The sequence below is a fragment of the Panulirus ornatus genome, chromosome 56, assembly GCF_036320965.1.
Source record: "Panulirus ornatus isolate Po-2019 chromosome 56, ASM3632096v1, whole genome shotgun sequence".
NCBI classification, from domain to species: Eukaryota; Metazoa; Arthropoda; class Malacostraca; order Decapoda; family Palinuridae; genus Panulirus; species Panulirus ornatus.
In genome coordinates this window covers 18,665,228-18,693,006 of record NC_092279.1, presented here as the reverse complement: position 1 = coordinate 18,693,006, position 27,779 = coordinate 18,665,228, and the positions used below count along the sequence as shown (strand labels likewise).

Below are 27,779 nucleotides of genomic sequence, written 5' to 3'. Positions count from 1 at the left end.
AAATGTTTTATCCCTCCCACTCCCACTTCCCTCCCACTTCCCTCTCCATTCGTCTTGTAATTAGAGTGAAAGTTGTTACAGCTGCCAGTGTCGTAGTGGGTCTCTCTCTCTCTCTCTCTCTCTCTCTCTCTCTCTCTCTCTCTCTCTCTCTCTCTCTCTCTCTCTCTCTCTCTCTCTCTCTCTCTCTCTCCCTCCAAGAAAAATTGTAATCAGAGTCACCTTGTGCAGTCGAACTCAACCAGGACAGCAGGAGGAAGGGGAAAGTGTGCGGGGAAGTAAGTACTTTCGGGTGGATTGTCGATAACTGTAGACCAATGGTCTCGGCTCGTTTTAAGGGAGAGTCTAGATTTTCATATTCCCTCCTCCCCCTCCTCTCCTCTCCTCTCCTCTTCCTCCCACAGCAGTTGTGTAGAAGTGTGTAGCTCGTCAGTTTGCCTCCCTGCCTTCTATTCCTCTCCTCTCTTCGGTCAGCCCGCCACCCCAGCCGATCGACCAAGGTTGAGGAGGTCTTCTTCTTCTTCTTCTTCGGCATCCCAATGAACGTGCACACCTTCTATCCAGACTTTGGTCAAAGGTTCGAGCACTGGCATTATTCCAAGAAGGCAGGCTAGCCTCTTGAACCCGGTAGAGAGAGAGAGAGAGAGAGAGAGAGAGAGAGAGAGAGAGAGAGAGAGAGAGAGAGAGAATGATAAATATCTCTAACAATACGACCCCTTATCCCGGAGCTGTTTGTGTCTACGTATCGCTTCCATCTCTCGAGATAAGCAGAAGAACAAGACGGAGAGAGGGGGAAAAACTCACCTAGGGAACTCCCTGACCCTTGACCCACCTCCCTGACCCTTGACCTACCTCCCTGCCTATTGTTGATACCTGGATTGCCATGATGGAACTTGTGCTCAGCAGATAAAGTTCTTCGTCTGAATGGGCCCCTGGGGAGAAGGGGGTGTGTTGGTGGTTAATAACACTCAAGGGAAGGTGAGTTGGAGTAGGTCGAGTACAAGTCCTTGGGGGCTCAGACTTGAAGGTTGGGGGGGAGGAGGAAGAGAGGCGGAAGCTGCTGAAGGGTTTCAGGCCGCTGGGGAAGGAAAGCGTTTATGAATCGTGCTGCAATAAGGAGGGTTGGGTTTGAGGTGCTGTATAGATGGAGGGTTCTCTGACGTCGTGTTGTATGAAGGAGTTCAGACATCGCTCTCCGCGGGGTCATTTCTTGGACTGGGTATTGTGCTGAGGCTCTTCAGCCATCGAGAGCTCAAGGGCTTCAGGATTCCACCATAAGTCCTCACCCTTAGGGGGTTGAAGCATCTTGCTCAAGGGGATCAGGCATCGTAAATGGGATCAAACGTTGTGTCTATGGCTCTTATTGTACTCAAGAGGATATGATTGTAGTGGTCATAGGATCTGATCATCGGGTGGTTACCTAAGGGGAGGGGCGGAGGCCATCGGGTGCTGTGTTAACAAAGGGAGGGAAGGAGAGTTAGGTCGTCGTCTCATATGTTACCCAAGGGAGAGAGCAAGCTGTCGGTCGCTGTTTGCCTGAGGGAGAGAGGAGCCCATCGTCTGCTCTGTTACTTAAGGGAGAGAAGAAGCAGTCGTCTGCTATGTTACCTAATGGAGGGAGGGAGGGAACCATCGACAGTCGTATTATCTGAGGAGGCCGTTAGCAGCTTCGTCAAGAGAGGGTGAGAAAGAAAAAAGATGAAGATCGTAAAAAAAAGAAAAAAAAAAAGATGAAAATCGTAAAGTTTCAGGGAACCCGTGGCGGGCGAAGTTTTAATCTGGCCAGACGGTGTAAATTAAAAGAGGCGAATTCATGAGGTTGGAGACGGTGGGAGGGAGGTACTTGAGGTGATGGGTGAGGTGGAAGACTGGGGGGGGGGGGGGGGGGTGGGGGGGGGGCTCAAGGGGTGATGGTGGGTGTGAGGAGAGGAGGTTTGGGTGGTGAGGCTGGAGGCTGGTGGTGGTGGTGGAGGAGGTGGAGGAGGTTGACGACGATATTGTGAGCTGAAGGAAGATGGTGGCGATCGTAAGTTAAGGTAGAAAGTGGGATCATGGCCCTGGGTTTAAGGGGAAAGGATTATGGGGATGGGGATTTATGATGGGAGGGTTTGGGGGGATTTATGATGGGAGGGGATTACAGGTAGTGATGTAAAGGAGGTGCGGGGGCGTAGGGGGAGATGAGGTGACATGTGGTATGACAGGAGGAAGGTGAGGGCGACGTAGCTTGGGGGAGGAGGAGGAGGTGGAGTGTTGAAGTAGCAGAAAAACGAGGGAGGGCGATAGTGATTGGTGAAGAAAAAATAGAGATTTAAGAGGGAGGAGGTGTTGTGGCTGGAAGGATGGAAGGGGATGATGGTTGAAGCGATGGTTGTTGTGGATGGGATGTGGAGGCTGCAAATGGAATGAGGGTTGTGGGTTGTGGAGGGGGCATGAGACTGTCGGTCGACTCCCTCACACTCGTCGTCTTCGACGCTTCGTCTTGCCCGCTCTGCCGGCTAGGTTGGCTGTGGCTGGCCAGGCAGGTGGGTGGAAGTCACGATCGTCTTTCAGGTCCTCGATGTTGAACTGGTCTGTTGGTCCCTTTGGGTGGGACAGGTCAGTCGGGGCGTCCGGTGTGGTTACCATGTGTGGCTTGTGGTGGTGCGATTGGGGACAAGGCAGTTGCCGGGAAGGTGCCCCCACTCATTCATTTCCCATCGTTCATATCGCTGCTCGTCTGCTTCCCTTCCCGCATGCCCTTGCTCTCTCTCTCTCTCTCTCTCTCTCTCTCTCTCTCTCTCTCTCTCTCTCTCTCTCTCTCTCTCTCTCTCTCTCTCTCTCTCTCTCACCAGTCTACCATCCGCCATCAAGGGATCAACTCCAAGTCATTATCACGATCTGTTTTGAGAGTCGTGATTTCCCCCCTCCCCCCCACGTACCGTAGGTGGCAGGAGGACGACCTCCAGCCGCCCCCTTCTTCCTGGAACTTTAATTCTCTTCCAGGAACCTCCTAAACTCTCCTCGATCTCAAGACTCTCGTCGTGGCTCTTGAACGACTCCTCCCCTTCTTCCTGAAGGAGTTGAGAGTCTGTAGGACGGGTGGCGCGCACCTCTTTCGCCTGCTGCAGGAGATGCAGAAAGTGATATACTAATGCGGGTATTAGCAAACTTGGCGAGGCCCTGAACGTTGACGAGCAAGCGACTCCTAACCACACAAGGTGATGCTAAATGGCTTTCTTGAGAGCGCTGACAGACAGTCACCCCCACTTGGCTGTTGGGGGGCGTTGGAAGCGGTGGCGCTGCGTAGAACGGCAGCCAGCTGCAGGGGAGGGAGTGAGTGAGGAAAGGGAGTGGAGTGATGGAGGCACGAAGGGAGAACAGGAGAAATGGCAGAGGATGAGAGAGGAGTGTGGAAGGAAGAAGGTTGGAAGTGAAACAGGGAATGAATGGAAGAGCGGAAATTGGAATAGAGACATGAAAGGGGAGAGAAGTAGGAATGATGATGAGGTGGAAAGGGAAGCTGTGGATGTAAAGGAAAAGTGGAAGAGGACGATTTGGGGATAGGTAGGTAGTTAGGAGAAAGGAAGAGGGAGATATGTGGGATAGGGAGGTGAGCTGTGGGCGGTAGCAGGACCGCCTCCGTCCACTATCCATCCTCCACCCGTCCCGGCCCTCCTCCTCCACCCGACCTTCTTATTGATTATGAAATTTTCCTCATCACTTTCAGCTTCGTTGACCATCCGTTCCGCAGTTATGACTTGGCCACCCCCCCCCCCTCCATCCTCTCCCCAGTTCCTTATCCTCCCCCTTCCTTCCTTCCTTCCTTCCTTCCTTCCTTCCTTCCTTCCTCTCCCATCCCTTCCCCCATACCTGTACCTCATTCTTCCCTTCCATCCACTGCCCGGTGTGAGGCCCCCCTTTCCTCGTCCATCTTTTCCTCAACCCATCTTTCTTTTCAGTGGCACTTGATTTGATGCGTCACTCTGGGGGCTGTTTACTACACCTTCCCTCTGGGGGATGTTCAGTAGAGCTTCCCTCTGAGATCTGTTCACTACACCTTCCCTCTGGGGGTTGTTCAATAGAGCTTCCCTCTGAGGTCTGTTCACTACACCTTCCCTCTGGGGGTTGTTCAGTAGAGCTTCCCTCTGAGGTCTGTTCACTACACCTTCCCTCTGGGGGTTGTTCAATAGAGCTTCCCTCTGAGGTCTGTTCACTACACCTTCCTTCTGGGGGCTTGTAAGTCGAGCGTGGTGGGGTGGAGTGGGTGGTGGTGTTGGAGGTGTACTATGGTACGCAGTCCGATTTGGACTTTGATACCAGATACCAACAGAATGAGGTTTTTTTTTATGAGATTTTATACTGGAGAATATCTTGTAATGCATATTCATGTGTGTGGTTACTGTCTGTGTGTTGCCAGAAAGAGAGAGAGAGAGAGAGAGAGAGAGAGAGAGAGAGAGAGAGAGAGAGAGAGAGAGAGAGAGAGAGAGAGAGTTGCACTCTTGCTGCCCACCTTCATAAACTTTTCCTCACCGTGTGATGAATAGGTAAATGTAAAAACTAGGGTTAAGTGTGTTGCACATTAGATGGTGTACGCCAATGATGTTCATTGAAAAGAAAAAAATGAAAAAAATAAAAGAAACTGCTGTCAGCAAAAAAAAAATCATTTCGTGTACTGCATGTACACCTGTGTTAAGCAAGTATTACAGAGACAAAAAAATATGTATATTACTTTCCATTATGAGAGGTTGATAATACAGCCCTTGTCGGACCTTCACAGTGGACAGTTTCAGTACAATAGGGAAGAATTGATAACGTGAAAGTAAAACACACTTTTACAACACCTGAAATTATTGTTATAAACTACTAACATATATTGTATTCAAGAATTCTCCAGCCTGCGTATATATATATTTTTTTTGATTTTCCAAAAGAAGGAACAGAGAAGAGGGCCAGGTGAGGATATTCCCTCAAAGGCCCAGTCCGCTGTTCTTAACGCTGCCTCGCTATCGCGGGAAATGGCGAATAGTATGAAAGAAAGATATATATATATATATATATATATATATATATATATATATATATATATATATATATATATATATATATATATATGTGAGAAAATATCGACGTTACCCATAATCATGTTCATATTTTCTGCAATGATAAACTCCACAATTTTCTATCAACATAATTTTTAACTAGTGACTTGCGACTTGAGATGGCGCTGCGTTCGTGCTCCCCCCAAAACTGGCACACTTCGAGTAATGCAAGAGTGCGGAAGATACCTCTTCATTAGTGTATCATATTTAGCCGAGACGTAGCGAACCACCTGACGTAGCGACTGCCTACAACCACAAGGGTAGTTAACTGAGGGTGTCCGTGCGTTTTGAATGGATCGTCACAACATTTTTATGTTTGTGGACAAGCTAGTATTTATATTTTGTTTGTGACCTGGCCACGAATATGGGAAAATGTTGCCTTACGTGTGCGCGGGCGGTCAAAGCTAAGGGCGGCGTTAAAAGTTGAAATTTCGTTGCACATGGTGACGTATGGCGACCAGTTATTTTCAGGTATGTATCATGCGTCGTGATGTGTGCCTTTATTTTTCATCATGTTCCAGTGTGTGTGTGTGTGTGTAGAGGATTTAAGTACTCGGCTGGACAGGTTTACCAAGCCAAAAATCTTACGATTGCTTCGAAGGTCTCCTACCCCACATAGACCTTACCTTACCTTACTTTTACTTTACCTTACGATAGTTTCATGGATTTTCTGCCCCCCAAGTACTTTTTTTTAGGGGGAGAGGGGGGATCAAACTACTGTCTCTGCTCCTTTGTTCAGTTAGGCTGTTGGAGGCTGCAGTCCGCAGACTTGCGTATTGGTGAACGCGTTTTCAATGTAATATGTCCCCCCCACTTAAGATATATTAGTAGTAGTTGTAGTAATGGTAGTAGTAGTAATTTATCAATTTAGCTACGCATCGAAACTATCTTAGGATAGAGTGACTTGTTTTGTTTTTAATGTTATTGTAGTGTTTAGAGAAAATATATTCGTGTTGCTGAGCATTATGACAACGACCCAGTCCAGCACTCTGGGCTCAGCCCGGACTGTGGAGAGGGGGTGTGAAGTGACCCTCCCCCCTCGCCCTCCTTCACTCCACCGGAGGGTTCACACTGCTTAATAAGGTGATAGTGGGGGGGCGCTGTGAATCTCTCTCTCTCTCTGTCTCTCTCTCTCTCTCTCTCTCTCTCTCTCTCTCTCTCTCTCTCTCTCTCTCTCTCTCTCTCTCTCTCTCTCTCTCTCTCTCTCATCCTAAATCATTCTTCTTCTTCTTTTTTTTCTTCACCCCCGTTTGCAAAAGTCTCCCTCATTTCTTTCTTCGCAAAGTCGAGTTCAGCTCTCGCTCATTTGCAAATTCTGATGCATCCCTTTTGCCTTTGAAAGAATAGCGTTTTTTTTTTTTTTTCTTTTTCTTACCCACTTAATCCTTATTCAGCTCTCTCTCTCTCTCTCTCTCTCTCTCTCTCTCTCTCTCTCTCTCTCTCTCTCTCTCTCTCTCTCTCTCTCTCATATCACAAATCCAACTTCACACATTTACTTCTTTTTTTTCCTCTCCCCTCTCCAGGTTCTGATTCTACGTATTTTTTAAGCAATTCATTTTACTTTCATCTCTCTCTCTCTCTCTCTCTCTCTCTCTCTCTCTCTCTCTCTCTCTCTCTCTCTCTCTCTCTCTCTCTCTCTCTCATTATCCTCACTGTTGCCTTATATAAGATAAATTGAAGGGACGCATGTCGTTGGTGATGGGTTGCACGACATACATTCCCGTTCATTCTAACCTTATGAGAATTTCCTTCAGGCATATTAGTCCTGCAAGGTATTTTTTTCTCTCTCCGACCGGCGTGTTCACCGTGTTGTTGCAAATGCCTCCTTGAATTGAGCTCACCAACATGATGGCACGACCGTTTGAGCAAGACGGTACGACCTTTTTCAGCACAGCGGTGCGATCCTTGAGCACGACGGTACGACCTTTTTAAGCACAGCAATGCGATTCTTGAGCACGACGGTACGACCTTTTTAAGCACAGCGGTGCGATTCTTGAGCACGAAGGTACGACCTTTTGAGCACAGCGATGTGACCTTTAAACACGACGGGTACGACACTTTTAAACACGGTGTTAACGACGGTCGAGCATGGAAGCTACGACACCTCTGGAACGACTAATACGACCCAATGGCGTGACCTTTCCTTGACCCCCGTCGTCTGCGTGAGTCCCCATGACGTCACCCATTGTGTCAGGAGGTCAACCGATGATACCCCCGCCACCCCCTTCCCTCACCTGGGGCCCCCATGGATTTACGAATCACGTTTCACAAACCAAGAAATACATTTCGCAACCAAAAAGGCCACACGGATTTCTAACCTCCCCCCCTAAGAAAAATGTATCCACGGCCCTATAGAAACAGCTCCCCAGGGCGCTCGCAAAAATGATGTACGTATTACGAGTTTGTCAGGACGACGAAGGGTGTGGGCTGGTGGTATGTCGATGTGAGTGGCTCGTGCTGTAGGGATCTGAGCGCCTCAGGATGGGCGTATCGGAGGAGTGCCTGTGGGTGTGCCAGGTGTGAGTGCTCCACGGTGTGCGGGGCGGTCTCCTCACGTCGGCGTACGAGCCGCGGCCCCTGACAGCATAGTTGATCAGAGGAGAGCCCCACACACAGCAGTCTGGTCTGAGACCGAGCTGTGGTGGGAGGAGGAGAGAGAGAGAGAGAGAGAGAGAGACCCCCCACCCACTCCTCCACCCAGGAACCACACCCGTGCGTGTGGGAGTAGAAGAGCTTCGATAACATCGTAAGGTACACACACACACACACACACACACACACACACACACACACACACACACACACACACAGAAGTCTTGGCTCGCTCTCTTTCTCATTCATGTCTCATCCAGCGCGATCTCTCTCTCTCTCTCTCTCTCTCTCTCTCTCTCTCTCTCTCTCTCTCTCTCTCTCTCTCTCTCTCTCTCTCTCTCTCACCATTCTGCCGTCCTCCCCGTTGTAATATGCTCTCGTCTTCAAGAGTTGCAGCAACATATATTTTTTTCTTCCCCCCTCCTTAAAACTCAACCTAAAGTTCATTTACCTCCCCGTGCGTGAAGTTGGCCAACTTGCGTATGAATTTTTAGGTGTGGGAACATTTTTACGGCCGATTGTCGATGTCTGGCCTCAAGGCTTTAGGGGGAGGAGGGGTCGCGTCGTGTCGCATCCCGCGGGCGTTGCGTAACGTTGGTTTGGTACCATCACCCATTTTTAACAGATGGTCCGTCTAACCCCCTCCAGAACCCCTTGGCAGCGAGACGGTAATGGAAACGACGATTTAGAGGCTGCGTAACAGAAGACGGAAATGCGTAAGGTCGGAGCGAATGAGCTCATACTCCCGTTGGCTTGATGGCGAGCGAGTGATATGTGCCCAGCCAGGCTACGTCTAAGTCTTCTCCCTCACGTAGTATTACAGTCCATTATACACTCGGGCGGGTCACTATTGTCTGGGGAGATGCCACCATTTGTGGAGTGTGAGGCATCGCAGGAGCAGGAGGGTGGGGGGGCAGGAGGAGGAGGAGGAGGAGGTGGCGCAGGAGAAGGAGGAGGAGGAGGGTAGGAGGAGGGTAGGCTGCTGGTGTCCCAGGGCTCCACCATTAGCACGATGAGTCTCCTTTGTCTCTCCGTCCGCCACTCCAGCGTCACTGTCCACGGACTGTAGGATGCCTCCTGGATGCTTCCCGTCCCTTCCCCCTCCTTCTAGGCCAGCCAAGGGCTCTGCCCCTGACAGAGTGCCCACCAGAGGGACGTGTCCCTCCAGACCGTATCCCCTGACCTTCTCTCAGCCGAAGATTCGCCTCCCGGGGAACGTCCAGATCGTTCTGACTGAATACCTGCCTGCTGGGGGTGTGTGTATACACACGCCGGTGTTAACCTGCTCGTAGCCGAGTTCCTGGTTCCTGAAGGCGTTCACATCCTCTAAACTAAGAACGTCTCTGCTTGGGCCGTTCATAGACCACATATGTCAACCTGCGGTTGACTGAGGATCTTCCTGCTTAGGGCGTTCGAGATCCTCCTGTTTAGTCCTTTAAGCTGAGGATCTCCCTGCTAAGAGCGTTCAACCACCCCCTTTGAGTCAAACTGCTGGGGACGTTCAGGTCCTTCTGCGTCATCCTCTAAGCTGAGAATTTCCCTCCTGTGCCCACCTTCTCCAAAGCCCTCGAAGCGATGGGTCGACCCCTCAGTCGACGTCCTCATTGCCAAGCCACCTACAGGCACGGCGACTCCTGCTGGTGATGGTGGTGGAGACACAACATCCCCACAACACCGCCTGACTTGAGTGACGGTGGTTATCGCTGGTAACGCTGAAAGCCATTGTTCCCTGGGGATGATTAATGGTTTGGAGGCTTGTTGACACCACAGGTCTTCGTCTCGTTCTTTGGTCTTGGCTGGTCTTCGTGGAGAGGAGTGTTGGTGTTTGGACCTTTCCCATCTTGCGAAGGGGGGTCTTAGAAGTTGGTTTCAAGCTCTGTAGTTTTGTTTTATCCCTGATCAACATTTCTGCTGTTAGATTAATTGTTCGTCTACAGATTGGTAAGTCGGTCATGAAATTTCTCTGTGGCATAACGAACAGGCAGCTTTTTCAGAGGTTGACTTGTCCCTCTCGATGAATTCTCCAGCTTTCATCCTTTTTATCCTTATTACTTTTCAGTAGCAATTGACTCTTTCATTTTACGTCATTAGTTTAACAGAAACCTTTTTACTCTAGATTACCGAAGTAATAATGTCTAACGACCTAACCTTCACCGAACACAACAAAACAACGGTTACCTCATGCAGATGGATGGTAAACTGGATCCTGCGGATCTTCAAGACAAGGGAAGAAAAACTAATGATGTTATATAGGACACAAATTCTTTCACGAACTGAATATTGCTGCATTCTTTCAAAGCCCTTATTAATGTGGTAAATGAACTAAACTGGGAACGGCGGAAATTTTGGCACGAGTCTAAGATCTAAAGGTGAGATATGCACAAAACAAGAGAACACCTTAAAGATTTAGGAGCTTAAGACTCTTGAACACCTTCCAGCTACCGTCAGATACCACATGGGATGTACTGTAGAGCAGTTTAAGAGTACACTGGACCAGACCAAGCTGGCTTTGAGGGCTATGTAGGAGCTTGGTCGACCAACGATCATGTCTTAACAAACTGGACCCAGCCTGGGTCTTGAGACGAAGACCCCTGAAGATTTCAGCCGGTATTCAGGGGTTAAGTCGTCGCACTGAAGGGGCTTAGGTCGTCATACTCAAGAGGCCAAGTCATCGCACCGAAAAGAGTTATTAGATCGTCGCGCTCAAGGTATTAAATCGTCTTACTCAAGGAGTTAGGTCGCCGTAATCCAGGAGTTAAGTCGTCTTGCTCAAGGGATTTAGGATGTGTGTGTGTGTGTGTTCGTGGCCGCGGGCCATGTTTACCCCCCTGCATTACGCCATTGTTAGGAGGAAGGAGGGAGCTGCGACACTTGCAAAGTCTCCCGCTGGGGGCGTCATGCTTGGTGTGGTACGAAGCATGGTGGGTTCCTGCAGGCCGACGGACCGTCTCGCACGCCGCCCGCGGACGTCTTCTGGGGGAAAAAATGAGGAGAGGGAGAGGGACTGGGAGGAACTTTTCATCCTTACAATGATATACCCGAGATTTACAAGACAGGCGGGCGCGGTTCCTTTTGTTCGCAATTGTGAGCCTCAAAAATACAACCTTTACTATTGTTGCCGGCTGAAAGCAGTCGCCCTTACAATTTAGAACTATTGTTGAAATCGTTCAGACAATTACGGTCGTGTAGACCGAGGAAGGGGGTAGAGGGCTGGGGTTGAGGGGGGCTGGGGACGGGGTGTATAAACAAAAGGGGATGTCATCCTCCCCCTTATCCCCTCCTGTGACATCCTGGCATGTATTCCCCTTTCCCTTGACACCACACCCCTTTCCCTCCCTCCCTCGCTCCCTTCTCCTCCGCCTCGCCTCGTCATTTGTGCAGTAAGGGAGGAACTTGCCCTGCTGCTGACGAAGTCCTGGCGGGGATCCACGTTACGCCGCGGGGAGGGGGCGGCGCCGCCGTGCGCTAGCTGGAGCTCACTGGGTTTGGACCAACTGGAATGGAAAGGAAGAGGGAAAGTCAGAAGAAAGTAAGTGGCACTTAACCATAGGTCAGGAAGATGTGGAAAGGAAAAGTGGGGGCAACGAGGAGGAGCGCTTACTATAGGTAGGGCGGGTGAAAAGGAAGAGAGAGGAGGAGGGGATTTTGCCTCTCACCAGGAGGGAAGGAAAGATAAAGAGGCAACGAGAGGGAAAGAAGGGCACTTGGCAGTGGTAGAGAGTCTTATCTGGGTGAAGCGTTAGGGTAAACTTGGGCCTACACCACCAACAGGAGGGGAGGGATTATGAGCTCGTAGGGAGAGGAGCCAGACGCATTCAGTCACGAGATCGCAGTTCTCCCTCAGAGCAGCGCAGACCAGGACGATGACAGGGAAAACGTCTTCAGGTCGGGATTGTGGAATATAGTCACGCCAGTGACACTAACGTGTGAAATGGGAATGTATTACGAAAAGGAATGAATAGATTGAATAAAATTAAACAGCCTACATAGTCGGGAATGAGGCGGGTATACAGCTTAACGATTCTGTGTGACCCACCTCCCCTACCTTCGTCAGGAGAATATCATGGAAACCACTGGGATCAGACTAAATGCTGTTATCATTTGCGCCGACTTCGGGATGGCTTTTGACGATAAATATTCACTGGAAGACAGATATTCTGTGGGGAAACATTAGGAATATTCACATAAATATCGTGGAGTCGACGTTTGTTGTTGAAAGCTAACACCGGCAGATATAATCGCGAAACCATTGGTCCCTCTGGACTCCTTCAGAGAGAAATTTGATAAATTCGAGGCTACTAGTCATGCATAGTGCAAGGGTGCGAGCCGCTGCACTCAACAGCCCGGAAGTCCAGTCCTCTCGAGTTAATGATAGAGTCGCAGACCGTACTGCCCGGGTGAGGGGAAGCCCAGGAGCTAGAGAGAAAAAAAGACCACAGGAAGAAGATGATGATGAAGGAAGAAGAGAATATGGTAACTGGAAGTAAGGAAGACTCTGTTGGAGCTTTGGGGAAGACAAGGATGAATGAAAACGATATTTTTTTTTCTTTTTCTCTTTCTCTTTTTTTTTTTTAGATTTAAGTAAAGAATTATTTTATCTTTTTTTTTAGATTTTAAGTAAAGAATTATTTTCTCTTTTTTTTTTAGATTTAAGTAAAGAAGGTGTAGCAGAAATTTAATAAGCAGGAGGTGGGGTGAGGGAGGAATAAAAAAGGATCAGGATTTTAGGAAGGGACAAAGACAAGATTCTTTTTTTTCTTTTCTTTTTTGCCGTATTTTGGCGAGTTGGGGAAGAAATATTAAGAGGATATTCAAAGAGAATGAAAGATTGACGTGATATAATGGGGGGAGAGGATTAATTAACTGCATTGTATGACGGACGGACGGTCGGTATCGCTGGTGACCGGGAACATGGGAGGAGGGAAAAAAGAGAGAGGATAAAGCTATTCGAAGGAGACGTGAGGCGTGATGGGAAATCGAGATGTAAATTCAGAAGGTAAAAGGGGGAGGAGGGAGGAAGCGGCGGGAGATCAAGTGACAAAGAGGAAATGAAGGGATGATGTTTGCTAGGCAATCGGGAGATAAGGCAAGGATATAACGAAGAAGTATTGTAAGTGAGGTAGGAAATATATATATATGAGACAACATAACGCAAGGATATAACGAAGAAGTATTGTAAGTGAGGTAGGAAATATATATATATATATATATATATATATATATATATATATATATATATATATATATATATCAACGTTTAAGGAGGCGAGAAAGATGTACATCAACGTAAAAGGAGGCGAGAAAGATGCGTTAGAAGAGTTTGTGTAAAGTTGGCAGCGAAAGAATGAGCGCCGTCGTAAAAATGATATTTCGTCGCCACCGTGTTCCATGGCGTTGGTTGAGGCAGGCTCCAAGGAGCTTATATATATGTAGCTCCGAGGACCATACGGTGTCCGAGGCTGCTCGAACGTGGCGGGTTTGAGCTTGGAAAGTCACCGGGATTCCTAATGGAACTGTGGAGACCTGTTTAAAAGTTTGGAAATGTATGGAAAGGCTGTTGCATGTATATCAGCGTGTAACAACCTTGTATATATATATATATATATATATATATATATATATATATATATATATATATATATATATATATATATATATATATTTTTTTTTTTTTTTTTTGTCGCTGTCTCCCGCGTTTGCGAGGTAGCGCAAGGAAACAGACGAAAGAAATGGCCCAACCCACCCCCATACACATGTATATACATACGTCCACACACGCAAATATACATACCTACACAGCTTTCCATGGTTTACCCCAAACGCTTCACATGCCTTGATTCAATCCACTGACAGCACGTCAATCCCGGTATACCACATCGCTCCAATTCACTCTATTCCTTGCCCTCCTTTCACCCTCCTGCATGTTCAGGCCCCGATCACACAAAATCTTTTTCACTCCATCTTTCCACCTCCAATTTGGTCTCCCTCTTCTCCTCGTTCCCTCCACCTCCGACACATATATTCTCTTGATCAATCTTTCCTCATTCATTCTCTCCATGTGCCCGAACCATTTCAAAACACCCTCTTCTGCTCTCTCAACCACGCTCTTTTTATTTCCACACATCTCTCTTACCCTTACGTTACTTACTTATATATGTGTGTGTGTGTGTGTGTGTGTGTGTGTTGATCATTTTTGTCAAGATTTCACGTACATTGTAAGAGATTCATCAGTGTTTCAGAGATCCTTATCACCCTATGGCTCAGATTTCTTCCTCGCACTTCAGAGGGATCGGGAAGATGTGAGGTGGTTGCCGTCGGGTAAGAGGGCCGTGGCATCATCGCGTGTAAAGACGAGGCAAAAGTGACCCGTCGTTTGTGCTGAGGTCTGACTCCCAGATGCTGGTAGGAGGCGTAGCAGTGTCTGCTCCCGCGAGAGAGAGAGAGAGAGAGAGAGAGAGAGAGAGAGAGAGAGAGAGAGCATATATATATATATATATATGGGTTATTTTGTGAGAGTTATTCCATTTGGTAATGTCGTGGTAAGGTTGGGAATGTTTTTATGCAGACTGTGGACTTGCTACGGTACCATCATTGAATGGTTTTATTTTTCCCCCCAGACTGGGTACTTGTTCTGGTGTATTGTGCCACTGAAGTAGCACTAGATACACGCCATCTTTATTACTATTATTATTATTATTATTATTATTATTATTATTATTATTTCTTAATTCTTTCTTCATCCTTGCAGTTCTGCGCGACGAGTTCCGGGCGACGCCCGCGGACACGGTGGTTGCGGCGGGGGAGTCGGCTCTCCTGGAGTGCATCCCCCCAAAGGGCCATCCGGAGCCCCTGGTCAGGTGGAGGAGGAACGGCCAGGTCATCAAGGTGCCAGAGTCACACAGGTGAGTCAGTGTCACTTCCGTGAACCCCCTTGCCCAAGTGCCGGGGTCTCTAACCCTCCTTACGGGGTCTTTTACGACGGAGAGACCTTTTGCTGGTCTTCAGGAGGGGGTCTTTTGTGGGTCTTACGACGAAGGCTTCCTCGGGATCTCACGAAGAAGACCTATCGAGGTTTAAAGACGGAGATCAACCGGGGGCACACGAAAGGCCCTTAGTAAGGTCCTCTAGTTTAGGATGGTTATCCATCGGTGGCTTACGAACGCCTAAGACCCAGCAGTTAAGGATGGTTAAGGTGCTGATATCGTTTTAGCTAACGCCATGTTTTGAAAACCCATGGAACTGGAAGCTTGGGAGCCAAAGAATTCCTCTTGGCGCTGGTGTAGTGTGAGAGACGAGACAGAAGGTGACCTGGAACTTCCGAAACGAAGACGTTGTCCCCTGGAATTCCCCCCCATAGAGGCGGGCCAAGTTCACCTGGTACTTCCGAGACGTTGTCCCCCTGAAGTTCTCCCCCCCACACAGGGACGGGCGGCAGGGAGGAGGGGGAAGAATGGTAAGGATAACAAGCTCTCGCGTTCGAGTTGAACAGCGCCTCTTTACGAGGTCGGATGCCCTTCACCTACCCGCCGTTGCGCCACTTCATCCAGCGACCCAGGTCAAAAAGAAGTAACAGGAGAGGAAGGGGGGGAAAAAGGATGGGTTATTGCCACTAATACGTCTCAATTACACGACTGACTCTACCCCCCCAGCCCAAGAGTAAAGAACCTCTCGTGACTGGTAAAATTATTCCCAAGTAGCACGACCAGCCGGGGTAATTAGTTGACATTATGCAACGGACGTGGGTATTAAAATTCCTGTAATTAGTCATTTCAAAAGAGGGCCGGGTGGGTGGTGGGTGGGTGTGGGTCGTGGTCCCTCTCTGTGGTTCCGGGGCATGTGCGGCAGCGCGTAGGTCGGTCGTTGCTGGAGACGGAGACTTCGCCTGGTTTATATTATATATATCGCCTCCACCTGGAACCCCACAGGGTTTGTGGATGGTTTATTATGCCTAACCACCCACACAAACTTTCCCTCCCCCCGCCCCCTCTCAGAAGTAGATGTCTGTTGTTTACAAGTCTCTGGTGTGTTCACAGGCGCTACAGTGTGTTTGTGTGTGTGTGTGTGTGTGTGTGTGTGTGCGCGCGCCTGACGTAACCTGAGCTGTCCTTCCTGGACGCGCTATCTGGGGGGAGATGTGGCTTGAAGTCTTGATTAATGTTTTCCAGGACTCCGCAGTGTGTGTGGTAGTAGTTTGTATGTTCTTTGTGATAAAGCCATACTTACATATGGACGTATACAATAACTTCCATTATTTGTGTGTGTGTATAAGCGTATACATCGTATGTATATGACCACAGGTATTCAAAAGATGGTTGTCAGATGGTATTATTAGGTGTGCAGGTGGTAATGATACGTCTGCATTCATTTCTTTAACCAGTCTGGTCCTGCCAGAGGTGGAAATGCTTCAGGCAGCTCTGTCTCTGTCTCTCTTCTGAAACTGGAACCCGTTAGTTTCATAGCTTCAGCATCGAACTGAAGCATGCCTCAAGAACATGGGTCTCTCATAGTATGGCAGTTCCCTAAATATATGTATAAAGAGATATAGTATCGTCGAATTGATCAGTGGAAGAACCACAGCTGAAATACAGAGTCGAGGTTGAATCATCATCAGCATTTTTGTCACTTGGGTGATTTTTCTCGACCATGCCAGAACCCCAGCTCCTCTTTGTCCCATCCCAGCGGGTGTAACAGCACACTGACACACACACACACACACACACACACACACACACACACACCTTCTCGACCGAATACGGATATATCCCCGCAAACTTTACTTGTTAATGGCCTTGGTGACAGCGTCGCAGATCTCCGGGGCTCCAGGACGAGTTAGTTACGTCCGGGACTCAAGGACGAGTTAGTTACGTCCGGGACTCAAGGACGAGTTAGTTACGTCCGGGGTGGGTAAGGGGGGGGAGCCTATCTTCTAGGGAGTGGTGGGGTGGGGGGAGGAGCGTCGCTTCGGGGAAGAGGTGGAATCGTATCTTCTAGGTAGAAGGGGAGCGTTGCTTCTGGGGAGAGTAGTGGGAGCTTAGTTTCTGGGGAGAGAGGGTGGTGGGTTGGGGGAGAGAGCTTATCTTCCAGTGAGAGGGGAAAGCGTAACTGTAGGGGTTCCAGTTATTCTTTTTTCATAGCTCTAAATTCACACACAAGGATCTCGATTCGATTGTGTTGATTCGTCTTTTTTAACGACCCTGGAAGTTCAGCAGCCATTATTCCAGTTTGACCAATATGTATATATATATATATATATATATATATATATATATATATATATATATATATATATATATATATATATATATATATATATTTATTTATTTTTTTTTTTTTCAATTGGTCCCTTGGCATGTTTCCAGTTAGACTGCCTTTAATTACGACTCATCGCCATCCATTTTCATTAACCTAGTTTCCAGGCAGCGTTCCAGGCGGACAGGGGGGGATGGTACCTCTTGACATCCAGTCTCACCCGTTCTGGAAACACGGTATCCGGGCAGCTTTCCAGCCTTCCAGCCGGACGTTGTCCAGATTAGGACCGACTCACCATGGTAACCAGGAGCTAAAAAGGAATCACTTTCCAGAAGGCGATTTTACCCAGACGAGCAGAGATAGATAGATAGATCGATCGATAGACAGATAGATAGATATGACCAACATATGACTGTTAAGCGCTGAAGATTTTTGTATATATATATATATATATATATATATATATATATATATATATATATATATATATATATATATATATTGCGAAACTCAGGTCTGGGATTTGTATGCATTTTATGCATAGGAAATGTCTTGCGAAGTTCGGTCAGGACTCCACAGGGTCTCGGGGTGGTTAGGGCAGCGTAGAGATATTTTCGTATCACGTAATAACTTAATATAAATGACAATAAAAAAATAACGTAGAGATGACTTCAAGTAGTGGTGGTGGTGTCTGTGTGTGTGTGTGTGTGTGTGTGTTGATGGGGGCGTAAGTGAAATTCCCTAATGGGGAAGTATTGTATCGGGTCATTCGGTGATGGGTATGAGAGCTGGTGCTTTCGAAAAGAATACGGACCGTGTTGGGGGTGTGACAGTGGGAGGTGTGTGTGTGTGTGTGTGTGTATGTGTGTGTGTGGTTAGCTGTGGGGAGTGAGGGAGGGAAGGTCGCGATCTTTATTCTTGGGTTGTGGTGGTGGTAGACTTCATTACCACGGAAGCCCCATCCCTCCCGTTCTTTTAATGACCTTCCACGTCGTGCGGGTCACAGATGGGCTCGATGATGGTGAAGAAGGAGGAGGGAGGGAGGGCGAGACCACCTCGGCTGGTGTGTCAGGCGGGCCCGGAGCTACAAGCATCACACCCCCGGCAAGGAGGAGGAGGAGGGGAGGTTTGGTTGGTGGGTGTGTGGTTTTCCACCCATGGCGACGCTCCTTCACACCAACTTGGCTTGACTTGGCTTCCTTCCTTCCTTCCTTCCTTCCTTCCTTGCTTCCTTCCTTCCTACCCTCGTCGTCTGTCCTTAAAAGGATTTACCTTAACCACCCCACCGCCTCCCCTCATCATTGAAAGGTTCGCTGCTCTCTCTCTTACCTCTTGGCGGTGGGAGAATCTCCTAGGCCGTGTAACTTGAGAAGAGCGAGAACACGAGTTCGTATCCCCTTGACGAGATTCGAGTCTCCCACCTCACGATGGCTTACGGAAGGGGGGGAAAAAAAAGAGAAATTCTTTTTTACTTTCCTTACAGTTCAGGAATTATCCCGTATGGAGGGAAGGAGGGAAGAATGTGTCTGATAAGAACCCAGGCCATCTGTTATCGAGAAGTCTTCGCTGCCCTCCAAAAAAACCCCACCCAACCCCACACCCCACATGATCCTCCCCCCTCACAACCACAACCTCCCCTACCTCCCAACTGCCTCGGTCCGCAGTACACAGGCCTATAGAATAAATCGGCGAGGGAGAAGAGGGTGGGTGCGTCAGGGAAGAAATGATCCGGTATGAAAATCAAGAAAATATGAATGGAAGCGAGAGATGGGGAGGGGGTAGTAAACAACAACAGGAAGAAGAGAGCAAGCAGCCTTCAGCGAGGGGCACTTGTCCCCCCAAAATGATCCCTGACAACCGAATCATTGACGAGGAAAATTCCCTGACGACCAAGACTGGTAAAGGGAAAATGGCCCCCCTCTCCTTCCACCCCCTCCGCTGTTCAGCCACTGGCGGGGGAAAAATACCCTCTCTGCTCAGCCACTGGCGAGGGGGGAAGGTTGGGGGGGGGGATATCTGTGTGTGTATATATATATATATATATATATATATATATATATATATATATATATATATATATATATATATATATATATATATATATGCCTCGGAGTCAAGTCGTTGGCGAGGGAAAACTTCTCCCCTGAGTGACGCGCTGGCGGACAGAATCCCTCTGTTGAGGTAGACACACACACACACACACACACACACACACACACACACACACGGGCGGGAATTTTCCTTACCCTACGATACACAGACGAGGGGGGGGGGTACCAACCTGCCGCCCCTCCCCCCTCCCCCTTTCCTAAGACAGCCACAGGCTTGGGGGAGAGTGAGGGAGGAAGGGTTTGGGGATGTGTGTGTGTGGAAGCCAAGGTAAGAAAAAGGTGGGGAGGAGTTGGGGAGGTGGTAGGTGGTGGTGATGTGGCACAGAAATATGTGGTGTCGACCCGAGGGGTCGGCTGCCTGGCTTAATTTGAGACGGGATATAGGCCACCTCGTTTAATGTGGCCATTATTGTGATAACACGGCCAAGGTGGAGGATGGAGGTCGGGGGGTGTTGGAGGAGGAGGAAAAGAAGGGGTGGGGGGGAGTTGTGGAGGAGGAGGTATTGGTGGGGTTGTCGTCGCCCTTGGGGTAAACCTGAGAGAGGAGGGAGGAAAAGAAAAAAAAAATGACGATAGGGTAAGACAATGTGTAGATTACCGACGACGCCAGACTTTGGGGTTAATAGGGAGGAGGATTTGGCGTCGAGGGGAACATGTTGAGGTAGGGATGAGCGGGCGTGGTAGGAGGAGGCGTGGTAGAATATGGCGTGGGAGATCCGAGGAGTATATGAGGCGTGTTGAGGGATGAGAGAAGAGGTGTGTGTATACGTTGGGGTGGACTTGGAGGGGGAAGGCGTGTATGGACGGGGTGCTGGAACGTATCGTGTGGGGAAAGTCTTGGCTCCTTGTTAAGGTGTGATGGACGGACTTTTAGAAATTGTTCGAACATGCCCGCTAACCCCACCACACACACACACACACACACACACACACACACACACACACACACACACACACTTATAAAGGCCCGGGATTATTATTTACATAGCGTCCCTAACCAGCCAGGCTGTGGCATTTACGTGGTCGTGGAGATGGCGGCCCCACAACATCATAGTCGATCATTATCCCAACTCAGCAGCAGCTTGGGTTCGGTCTTGTTTATGGAAACTAGACCGTACCTCATAAGCCAAGGCAGAGGCAAACGCCAAATACACCCCACATACATCGTCTACCTCTCCGTAAGCACACACACACACTCATATATTCACGTGAATGCACGCACATTTACCTCATACACACACACACGCACACATCCCGCCTCCCGCACTCGCGTGCGCTCAGGCTGGTAAGGCAGTGAGTGAGGCCTGGTCGGACACGTATAATGGGTTGGTCGCGTGATGGTTCACTGTTAATCATTAACACGACAAGGTGAAGACACTGCGCTGAACCCACCCGGTCGTGTCTTGTAGTGCCCTGGACCGTGTGTGTGTGTGTGTGTGTGTGTGTGTATGTGTGGAGTCTTTATCTTAATACGGTGTACGTGGGTAGTAGATAGAAAAGCGAGAAGACCCGGTGGTCTTTGCTAAGGTCATCTGCTGGAAGACGGTACAATAGGGCTACATGGGGAAGCCAGATAACCGAAGACCTAATGGTCATTTGCTAAGGTCATCTGCTGGAAGACAGTACCGTGGGGCTACATGGGGGAAGGCCAGATAACAGAAGACCTGATGGTCTTTGATAAAGTCATCTGCTGGAAGACAGTACAATGGGACGACATGAGAAAGCCAGATAACAGAAGACCTAATGGTCTATGTTAGGGTTAGCTTATGGTAGTCTAAATAGGAAATCCAGATGATGAAGGCCTTCGTGGTCTATGACGAGGTTATCTGCTGGAGGATAGTGTGGTAGACTGTTCTCTGAGTGGAGACAGCTGACGTGTAGCGTATGTCTGTTTACACTGCGCAGACCTCAACCTCACCTTTTTCCCTACACCACAATTATTTTGTTCCCCGCTGCCTGGTGCTCGTCTAGAAGGACTGGTGTTGTCTTTTAGTGACATCGCACGTTTGCGTGTCTGTGGCGTATTAGCAGTAGGGGAGGAGAACAAGAGAACGCCACCTTTGATACTAGATGTAGCCTCTCGTAAGGACTGGACTACTGCTACGATGATGGCACGGTAGCATTTGGTCTGGTGACCCTACGAGACAACAGAAGACGAGAGCGGTCGTTGTTTCCATACAACCGATAGTCTCCCCGGAGTCGCCTTATGTTTATGATTTTTTGGTGACTTTCCCTGCGATGATGTACGTTGAAATAGCAACGTTTGTATGGATCATATACAGAAGCTGAGGAGGATCATTCGATCAGGTCTTCGTCATTCGTTGGGGCTTTTAGGGCAACCCCAGTGTTAAGTTCTGCACTTCTTCACGAAGGAGTTGTCTCTCAGCAACCTAACCTCAGGCCCTCTTTTTTTTTTCTTTTTTCTTAATGTGATTCTACCCATTCTCTTCCCTCGACGAATTTGTGCGGGTAACATTTTCTTTCTCGAGTTTTAATGGGTGATTACCTCGGCCTAACTTAACCCAAGTTAAATGAAGGTGTGCAGCGTGAAATTTAAAAGAAGAACCTTCTTCCCTTGGCTCTGTAGCTCGAATTCTCTTTACCCCCCATCGAGACACGGATGCAGGCAACGCTCGATACGGCACTCGCGAGTCGTTTGCTGAGCTATTGATTGACGTTGCTTTTACGAAATAGGTGAACGCATTGCGAAGAAGTCGGTAAGGATACATACCTAACTTCTCCAAAAAGTTGGTGGTCTGTAATTACCACCCTCTGATTGCTTGGCTCTGTCCACCAGTGATTCCATTTCTTTCGACCGAGACTACTCATCGCGTCATGCTGTGAGGGGCCATCGTGGTCTCTCTTTGTTGATGCATGGAGGGAGTGGGGGGGTCCGCCTTCGTGGCCTTTGTAGGGAAGTAGCTTGTCGACTGGAGTTAGTTAAAAGCCCAACGTCCAAAGAAGAGGAATTGGCTGGCTCGAATCCTTGTTGGTTGGCTACCTAACCTTTCTCAACACGTTCTCCTGAAGGTACTTAAAAGTCTTCGACGCCCGGAATCCAACACGAACCTCTAGGATCGAAAGCCATGATTGATTTTAGATCTAGGCAGTTACCGGCTGTATTTTCGGTGTGCGTCACCGAATCTCGGGGTCGTTATACTCTGTTGCTGATGCGTCTAGCTGGTTCCTTGGAGATGGAGGATATGGGAAGTTGAGGATCAACGCTGGATCTTACTAGGTCGAAGCTGTGAAACCCACTTTGGGCCGCGCCGGTCTTCTAGATGGACGAGACATCAAAGCGGATTATGGAGAATCAAATCCTGCTCATCAGGATTGTTTGGAATGGTGTCAGGGTTATTAGGGTATGGAATCATCATGATGGGCAAGAACGACGAACGTAACCCCTTGACTTTGATGGCCTGGCCTTTGACTTGATCCTAAAGGGGGTCAGGTCAAAGATCATGTGACCCATGGGGGTGTCACACCGTCGTGCTCACTGGTCTTGCCCACACTTCGTACCGTCGTGTTCTCAGGTCGTACTCAGGTTCGAGCTGTAAGGGGTTCGAAGCTTTCGTGCTCGATCTTCCAATGATTCGATTGTAGCAAGGGATCCAGGAGACCGAGACAGTCACACAGGCAAGCCACTTGCGTGCGGTAGGAACCACTGACCACCCTCAGGTACAGTCGAGGGGTTATATCGGCTCCATTATAGAACACTAAAGCTCAAGGACACTTTGTTTCTCTCGTCACCTTTGATAAATGGATAAGGTCATGTCTGAATGGCTGAAGGTGACTGAAGACAGTTTGCTTAATCAAGGATTCTGCAGCTATCATCTGGAGTCTTAGGTACATACATTCAAGGGTTATACAGTTATTATATGGAGTCTTAGGTACATACATTCAAGGATTATACAGTTATTATATGGAGTCTTAGGTACATATATTCAAGGATTATACAGTTATTATATGGCGTCTTAGGTACATACATTCAAGGATTATACAGTTATTATATGGAGTCTTCTTGTCATTCAGGGATTATTCAGTTATCTCTTGTGGTCTTGGAGGCATTCGAAGATTAGATTGTTATCTTTTGCAGTCTATTATCTTTTTCAGTCTTGGAAGATTTATGAGAATATTTCAGGCCATATATCCGAGAGTGACTTGACTGTGCATATGGCTTCACTTAATGTAGATCTTTGTTCCTCCTCCTTCGTAGTGATACAGTGTGTTACGATATGCAAATGTGAAATGTGTGTGACTTGAAGGGAAAAAGAGTTGCTCATTACAAAGGTACGGGTTTCAGAGTATTCGAAGAGGTGTTTAGAGAAGGGAAGTCTTTAGGATGATGAGTTGATGTGTGTGAAATGATGAGTTCCACCTCTTCATTCATAATGAGGAGCCGCACCGAAGTATCATCACTTTTGCCCTCCCTCATCACTCACGATGTGTTGTCGCACCTCTTCAGTTATGATCACCCTTGCCTCCCTCATTATTCGTGGTGAGTGACACCTCACCAGGTGTCATCACCTCTGCCTCCCTCATCGTTCCTTGCTCTCCATTGCGAAGCAGTGCACTTTCGGTCCAGGAAACAAGAAGACATTGACCAGCTTACCCAGCCGCAGTTGGGCCTCTAAAACGACCCTCTTCCCCCTCCCGCTGAGTTAGGCCCTGTGGTACGACCTTGTTGATCAGTGGGTCATCTACACACACTGCTAGTCTTAAACGACCTACCCACCCCCCCGGTTGACCACTAGACCAGCCATCGTCAGCATCTAAAACGACCCCCCGTCGTGACTACTTAAACACACCACCTCCGAAACGACGTCCATCGACGTGTGTACTACCCACCGTCGGTCCTGTAAGACGAGCCCTCCTCTGAACATTCGAACCCGCTGCTACAGGTCCCTCTTTGTAAAAACGACTCCCCTTCCCTCCCTCAAACTACTAAACCAACCATCGCTGGGGCCTTTTTAAAACGGACTCACGCCCTTACCCTTCAGGTACACGAATCCCACAGACTCTTCGTCCTGCCACCACCATCCAGCGGCTACGAGGTCGAACCACCTTCCATCGGAGGGGGTCCCCTCCCGGAAGTGACAACAACACCCTTGACTGCCACTCCCGATTTTGGTCCCGAACACACGACGTCGGGGCGGGGAGGGCGGCAAGCCTCTCTATTTATCGCTAGGCCCGACCAACACGCCACCGCCCCGACACGAAAACGCCATTCTGCTTGTCAATACAAAGAGGCCCCCGAGTCTCAGCTGGGTGGCGTGGTGTGGCGTGTCCCCCGGCCGGAGTTGTGGTGAGGAGTAGAGAGGGGCGGTTGTTGTCTTCTGGCGGAGTCTCCGGCGGGTTGTTTGTTCTAGGGCTGGGGCCCGGCGTGTCTGGTGACAATACATCAGCCCCTCCTGGCTGATGCCCAGGTAATGTTGCCGTCATAGAGACCCAAGCCGGTGAGGGCCTTGGGTGTGAGGAAGGGGAGATGAGGGACCGAGTTGGCAGGAGGAGGAGGAGTTGGGTTGGGTGGGGGGAAGTGGAAGCGGACACTGCCACGGGTTAGACGTACACAAGTTTACTTACACGTCATGGGTCATATGTGTACACTTGGGGAGGGGAAGGGAAGGAGTGTGTACGTGTTCTTATGATTGTCTTTTCGAAGACCTGAAGAAGGGTTGTTCGGGATGTCACGGGTGTTAGTTATAACGATGTTGACGGCCTTTGATGGCCATGGCATTTGATAGACGTGACGACTAATTGGACAACCAAGCCTTGAGTCCTGAGAAACGCACACACACACACACACACACACACACACACACACACACACACACACACACACACACCAGAACGTCACTTACTTCCCGCACACCAAGGAAAGAAAAAAAAACTATTTAAGCCAGATTTTCTCTTTTTCATTTCCCCAGAAACCTGAATGTCTGGGAAAGAAAAAAAAAAAAAGAATTAGATTAAAAAAAAAAAGATTCCTTTTCGAGTACCGTGGATTCCCGGGGACGAACCTCTCCCGACGCAGACCAGCAAGGACCGAAGTGGCCCGTAATTGGCGATATTTCAATTTCTGGCTTCATGGCCGCTGCCCGATAAGTCACTTATTTTCCATACGACCTGCCGCTGGAAATTGGCTCCGGCTCGACTCCTCCTCCTCCTCTCCTCTTCTCTCTCTCTCTCTCTCTCTCTCTCTCTCTCTCTCTCTCTCTCTCTCTTTCATCGGCAGACGAGCGGATCCACCCACCCGACGGCGATATTGCCACTCCCGCCGCCACCAGCGACCCCCCGCTACGTTATATATGGTGGGTGGTGGTGGCGAGCGGTGGTGGAGGAGGGGACGGACGAGTAGAGGAAGGGGGAGAGGGAGAGGGAGGAAGGGGGAGGGAGGAAAGGGGCCAGAAAGGAAGGAAGGAGGAAGTGGAGGAACGTCCGTCCTCTCCCGACCTGGTGACCTGAGGCGCATCATAGGTACTCCCTTGGGAGTATATATATATATATATATATATATATATATATATATATATATATATTTACGCCAAGCAAGCCTTCTGTAGCCGTAGTCCCTCTCGCAAGCGCTCATGCAGCGAGCGTATGGCAGCGTTAAGCTTCCCTGGGTATTCTACGCCTTGCGCGTACGACCTTTGGCTCCCCCGGAGGCACCGCGTAGATGCCATGTCATGAGGCAGAGCACAGATATCTTATGGGCATTACACCCTTTAAGGAGGACCAGGTAAGCGAGAGAAGGACGATGGGCGGACCTCTCAACTTAACCCCACTTACACACACACACACACACACACACACACACATAGAGCAAGCGTATGACGCCGCCACACTTCTTTATAGCAAAAGTTCAAATTGGATGCTCGTTACGTCCCTAAACAAGTCAGTCTGGCCGTATGTAAGACCTAAAGCTGATGCTGAAGCGTTAATCGATCGAGTGTGTGTGTGTGTGTGTGTGTGTGTGTGTGCCCCTCTGAAGGAGAGTGAGAGCGGAGGGATTATGACAGCTCGTACAGATGCAGGTGATGCGCGGGGATGGACGAGTGGGGACAAAGTGGGTGCATCAGGGAAGCATAAAAGTACCCCTCCGTCGATGAGGGGAGGTCCTCTAGACCTGGGTGAGGGGCGGAGGAGGAGGAGGGAAGGCAGCAGCAAGATGGATCATGCGAAGTACCGTGACATATACTGCCAAGAGACCTCGTCATAAGTGAGGTCGCAGGCTGACGTAAATGTAGCTCGAGGTGCGCATCACCACCACAAAACCTACAGCTTCGCCACCACACTCCACCACATTAAACTATCGTGTCCGTCACTACTTACCCAGCATCTTCATCACCACACCCTTCATGTTCACCACCGCTCCACCTTCAGTGCCATTACACCTTGGGATCACATTCACAACAACTACCACCGCCTCCTTCATCTTCCCAGCCACTGCGCCCACCATCTTCGCCACCGCTAACACGCCATCCCTCACCATCATCTTCAGAACTACTGCACCTGAGTTAGACCCAAGTGTAAGGTCTCGGAAAGTAATCGTCTGTGGGCCATGCTTGGTCAAGAGTCACGGAAAGTCCATTTACTTCCGCAGGTCGCATGGAAAACTGGTGTGTATAAAATGAAGGAACACCCACCCCTCCAGTGCTATACTGCCTCTGCCTCCGCTGGCTTCCAGTAAAAGAAACCCAGACTGTAATTCTGGAAATGCATGCAGGTATACGGCAGCAGCCGCGGTCGTGATCGAGGGTCGTTGGACGAGGCGAAGACGTGAAGAAAGTGCTTCGTGTCGGGCCGCCGCACGAAATGTCTTAAAACCGTGAACTAACGGGGAGGAGGGAAACGCATATACGTATATATACACACACTCGCGCGCCCGTCTCGCACCTGGACCAACGGGGGCGTCAGTTGCTCTCGCGCTGAAAGCAAATTTGATCAAAAGTTGGGGTGGGATGGTGGGTGTCCAGTACAAGAGAAGGCTTTCCAGTGATGGAGTTTAGCGAGCGGAAGACGGAAAAGTATTAGGGAGAGGCGGACGAACGAGTCCGCACCAGCGAGAGGGCGACGGAGCGATGCCTGCAGTATGTACACACCACCGTGATTGAGTTTCCGGCGAGCTGGGAGAACGGCCGTGCTGGAGGAGAAAGGTCATCGGGAGGATGGCGATGGCGAGGGGCTGGTGGCATGACGAGATCCGGGATGATCTCCGAGGGTAATGCTGCTGATGGTATGAGGTGAGGGCGGGCGACGGGTGAAGATATCCGGGCGCGCGCGCACGGATGGATATAGACGGGACGAACGAGAAACCAAACGGTCCTCCAGAATCCAAACGCCCCTTCCCAGATCCTTTTATTTTAGCTCCTCTGAGAGAAAAGGTTTCGAATGCGATGTTCCTTAATCCTGTAACCAAAGTCGGTTTGGTTATACCACACCCAACAGCGACGGCGGAGGTGAAAGGTGGCGGTGCCCACCAGGCTTTTTAATTGACTCCTTCAGGATACGAGCGGAGGACTCGGATATGGGGAACAGCACGGCCGTTCCACCACAGTCGTCCTCCGGTGGGCCATTCGTCAGGAGCCAGATGTTCGCGTCGGGCCATCATCATCATCATCATCATCATCCCCTTCTTCCGTTTCTCCTTTTTTCCCCCCTTTTCTTCTTCGCCTCCGGCAGAACATTACCAGAGAGTCTGGGGAGTCGAGAATCACCCTCCCGTAGCTGGCCTGTCATTTGGTGTCACCGG

General features: G+C 49.2%; 1 protein-coding gene across 1 annotated transcript in view; it reads left to right on the top strand.

Annotated features, from left to right (window-relative positions):
- LOC139765797 (roundabout homolog 2-like) overlaps positions 1–27,779 on the top strand; it is a 318,120-nt gene that overhangs the window by 216,813 nt on the left and 73,528 nt on the right. Inside the window, exon 4 of the mRNA XM_071693591.1 lies at positions 14,416–14,569. Coding sequence (XP_071549692.1) covers positions 14,416–14,569 — 154 coding nt within the window. The remainder of the gene's footprint in view (positions 1–14,415; positions 14,570–27,779) is intronic.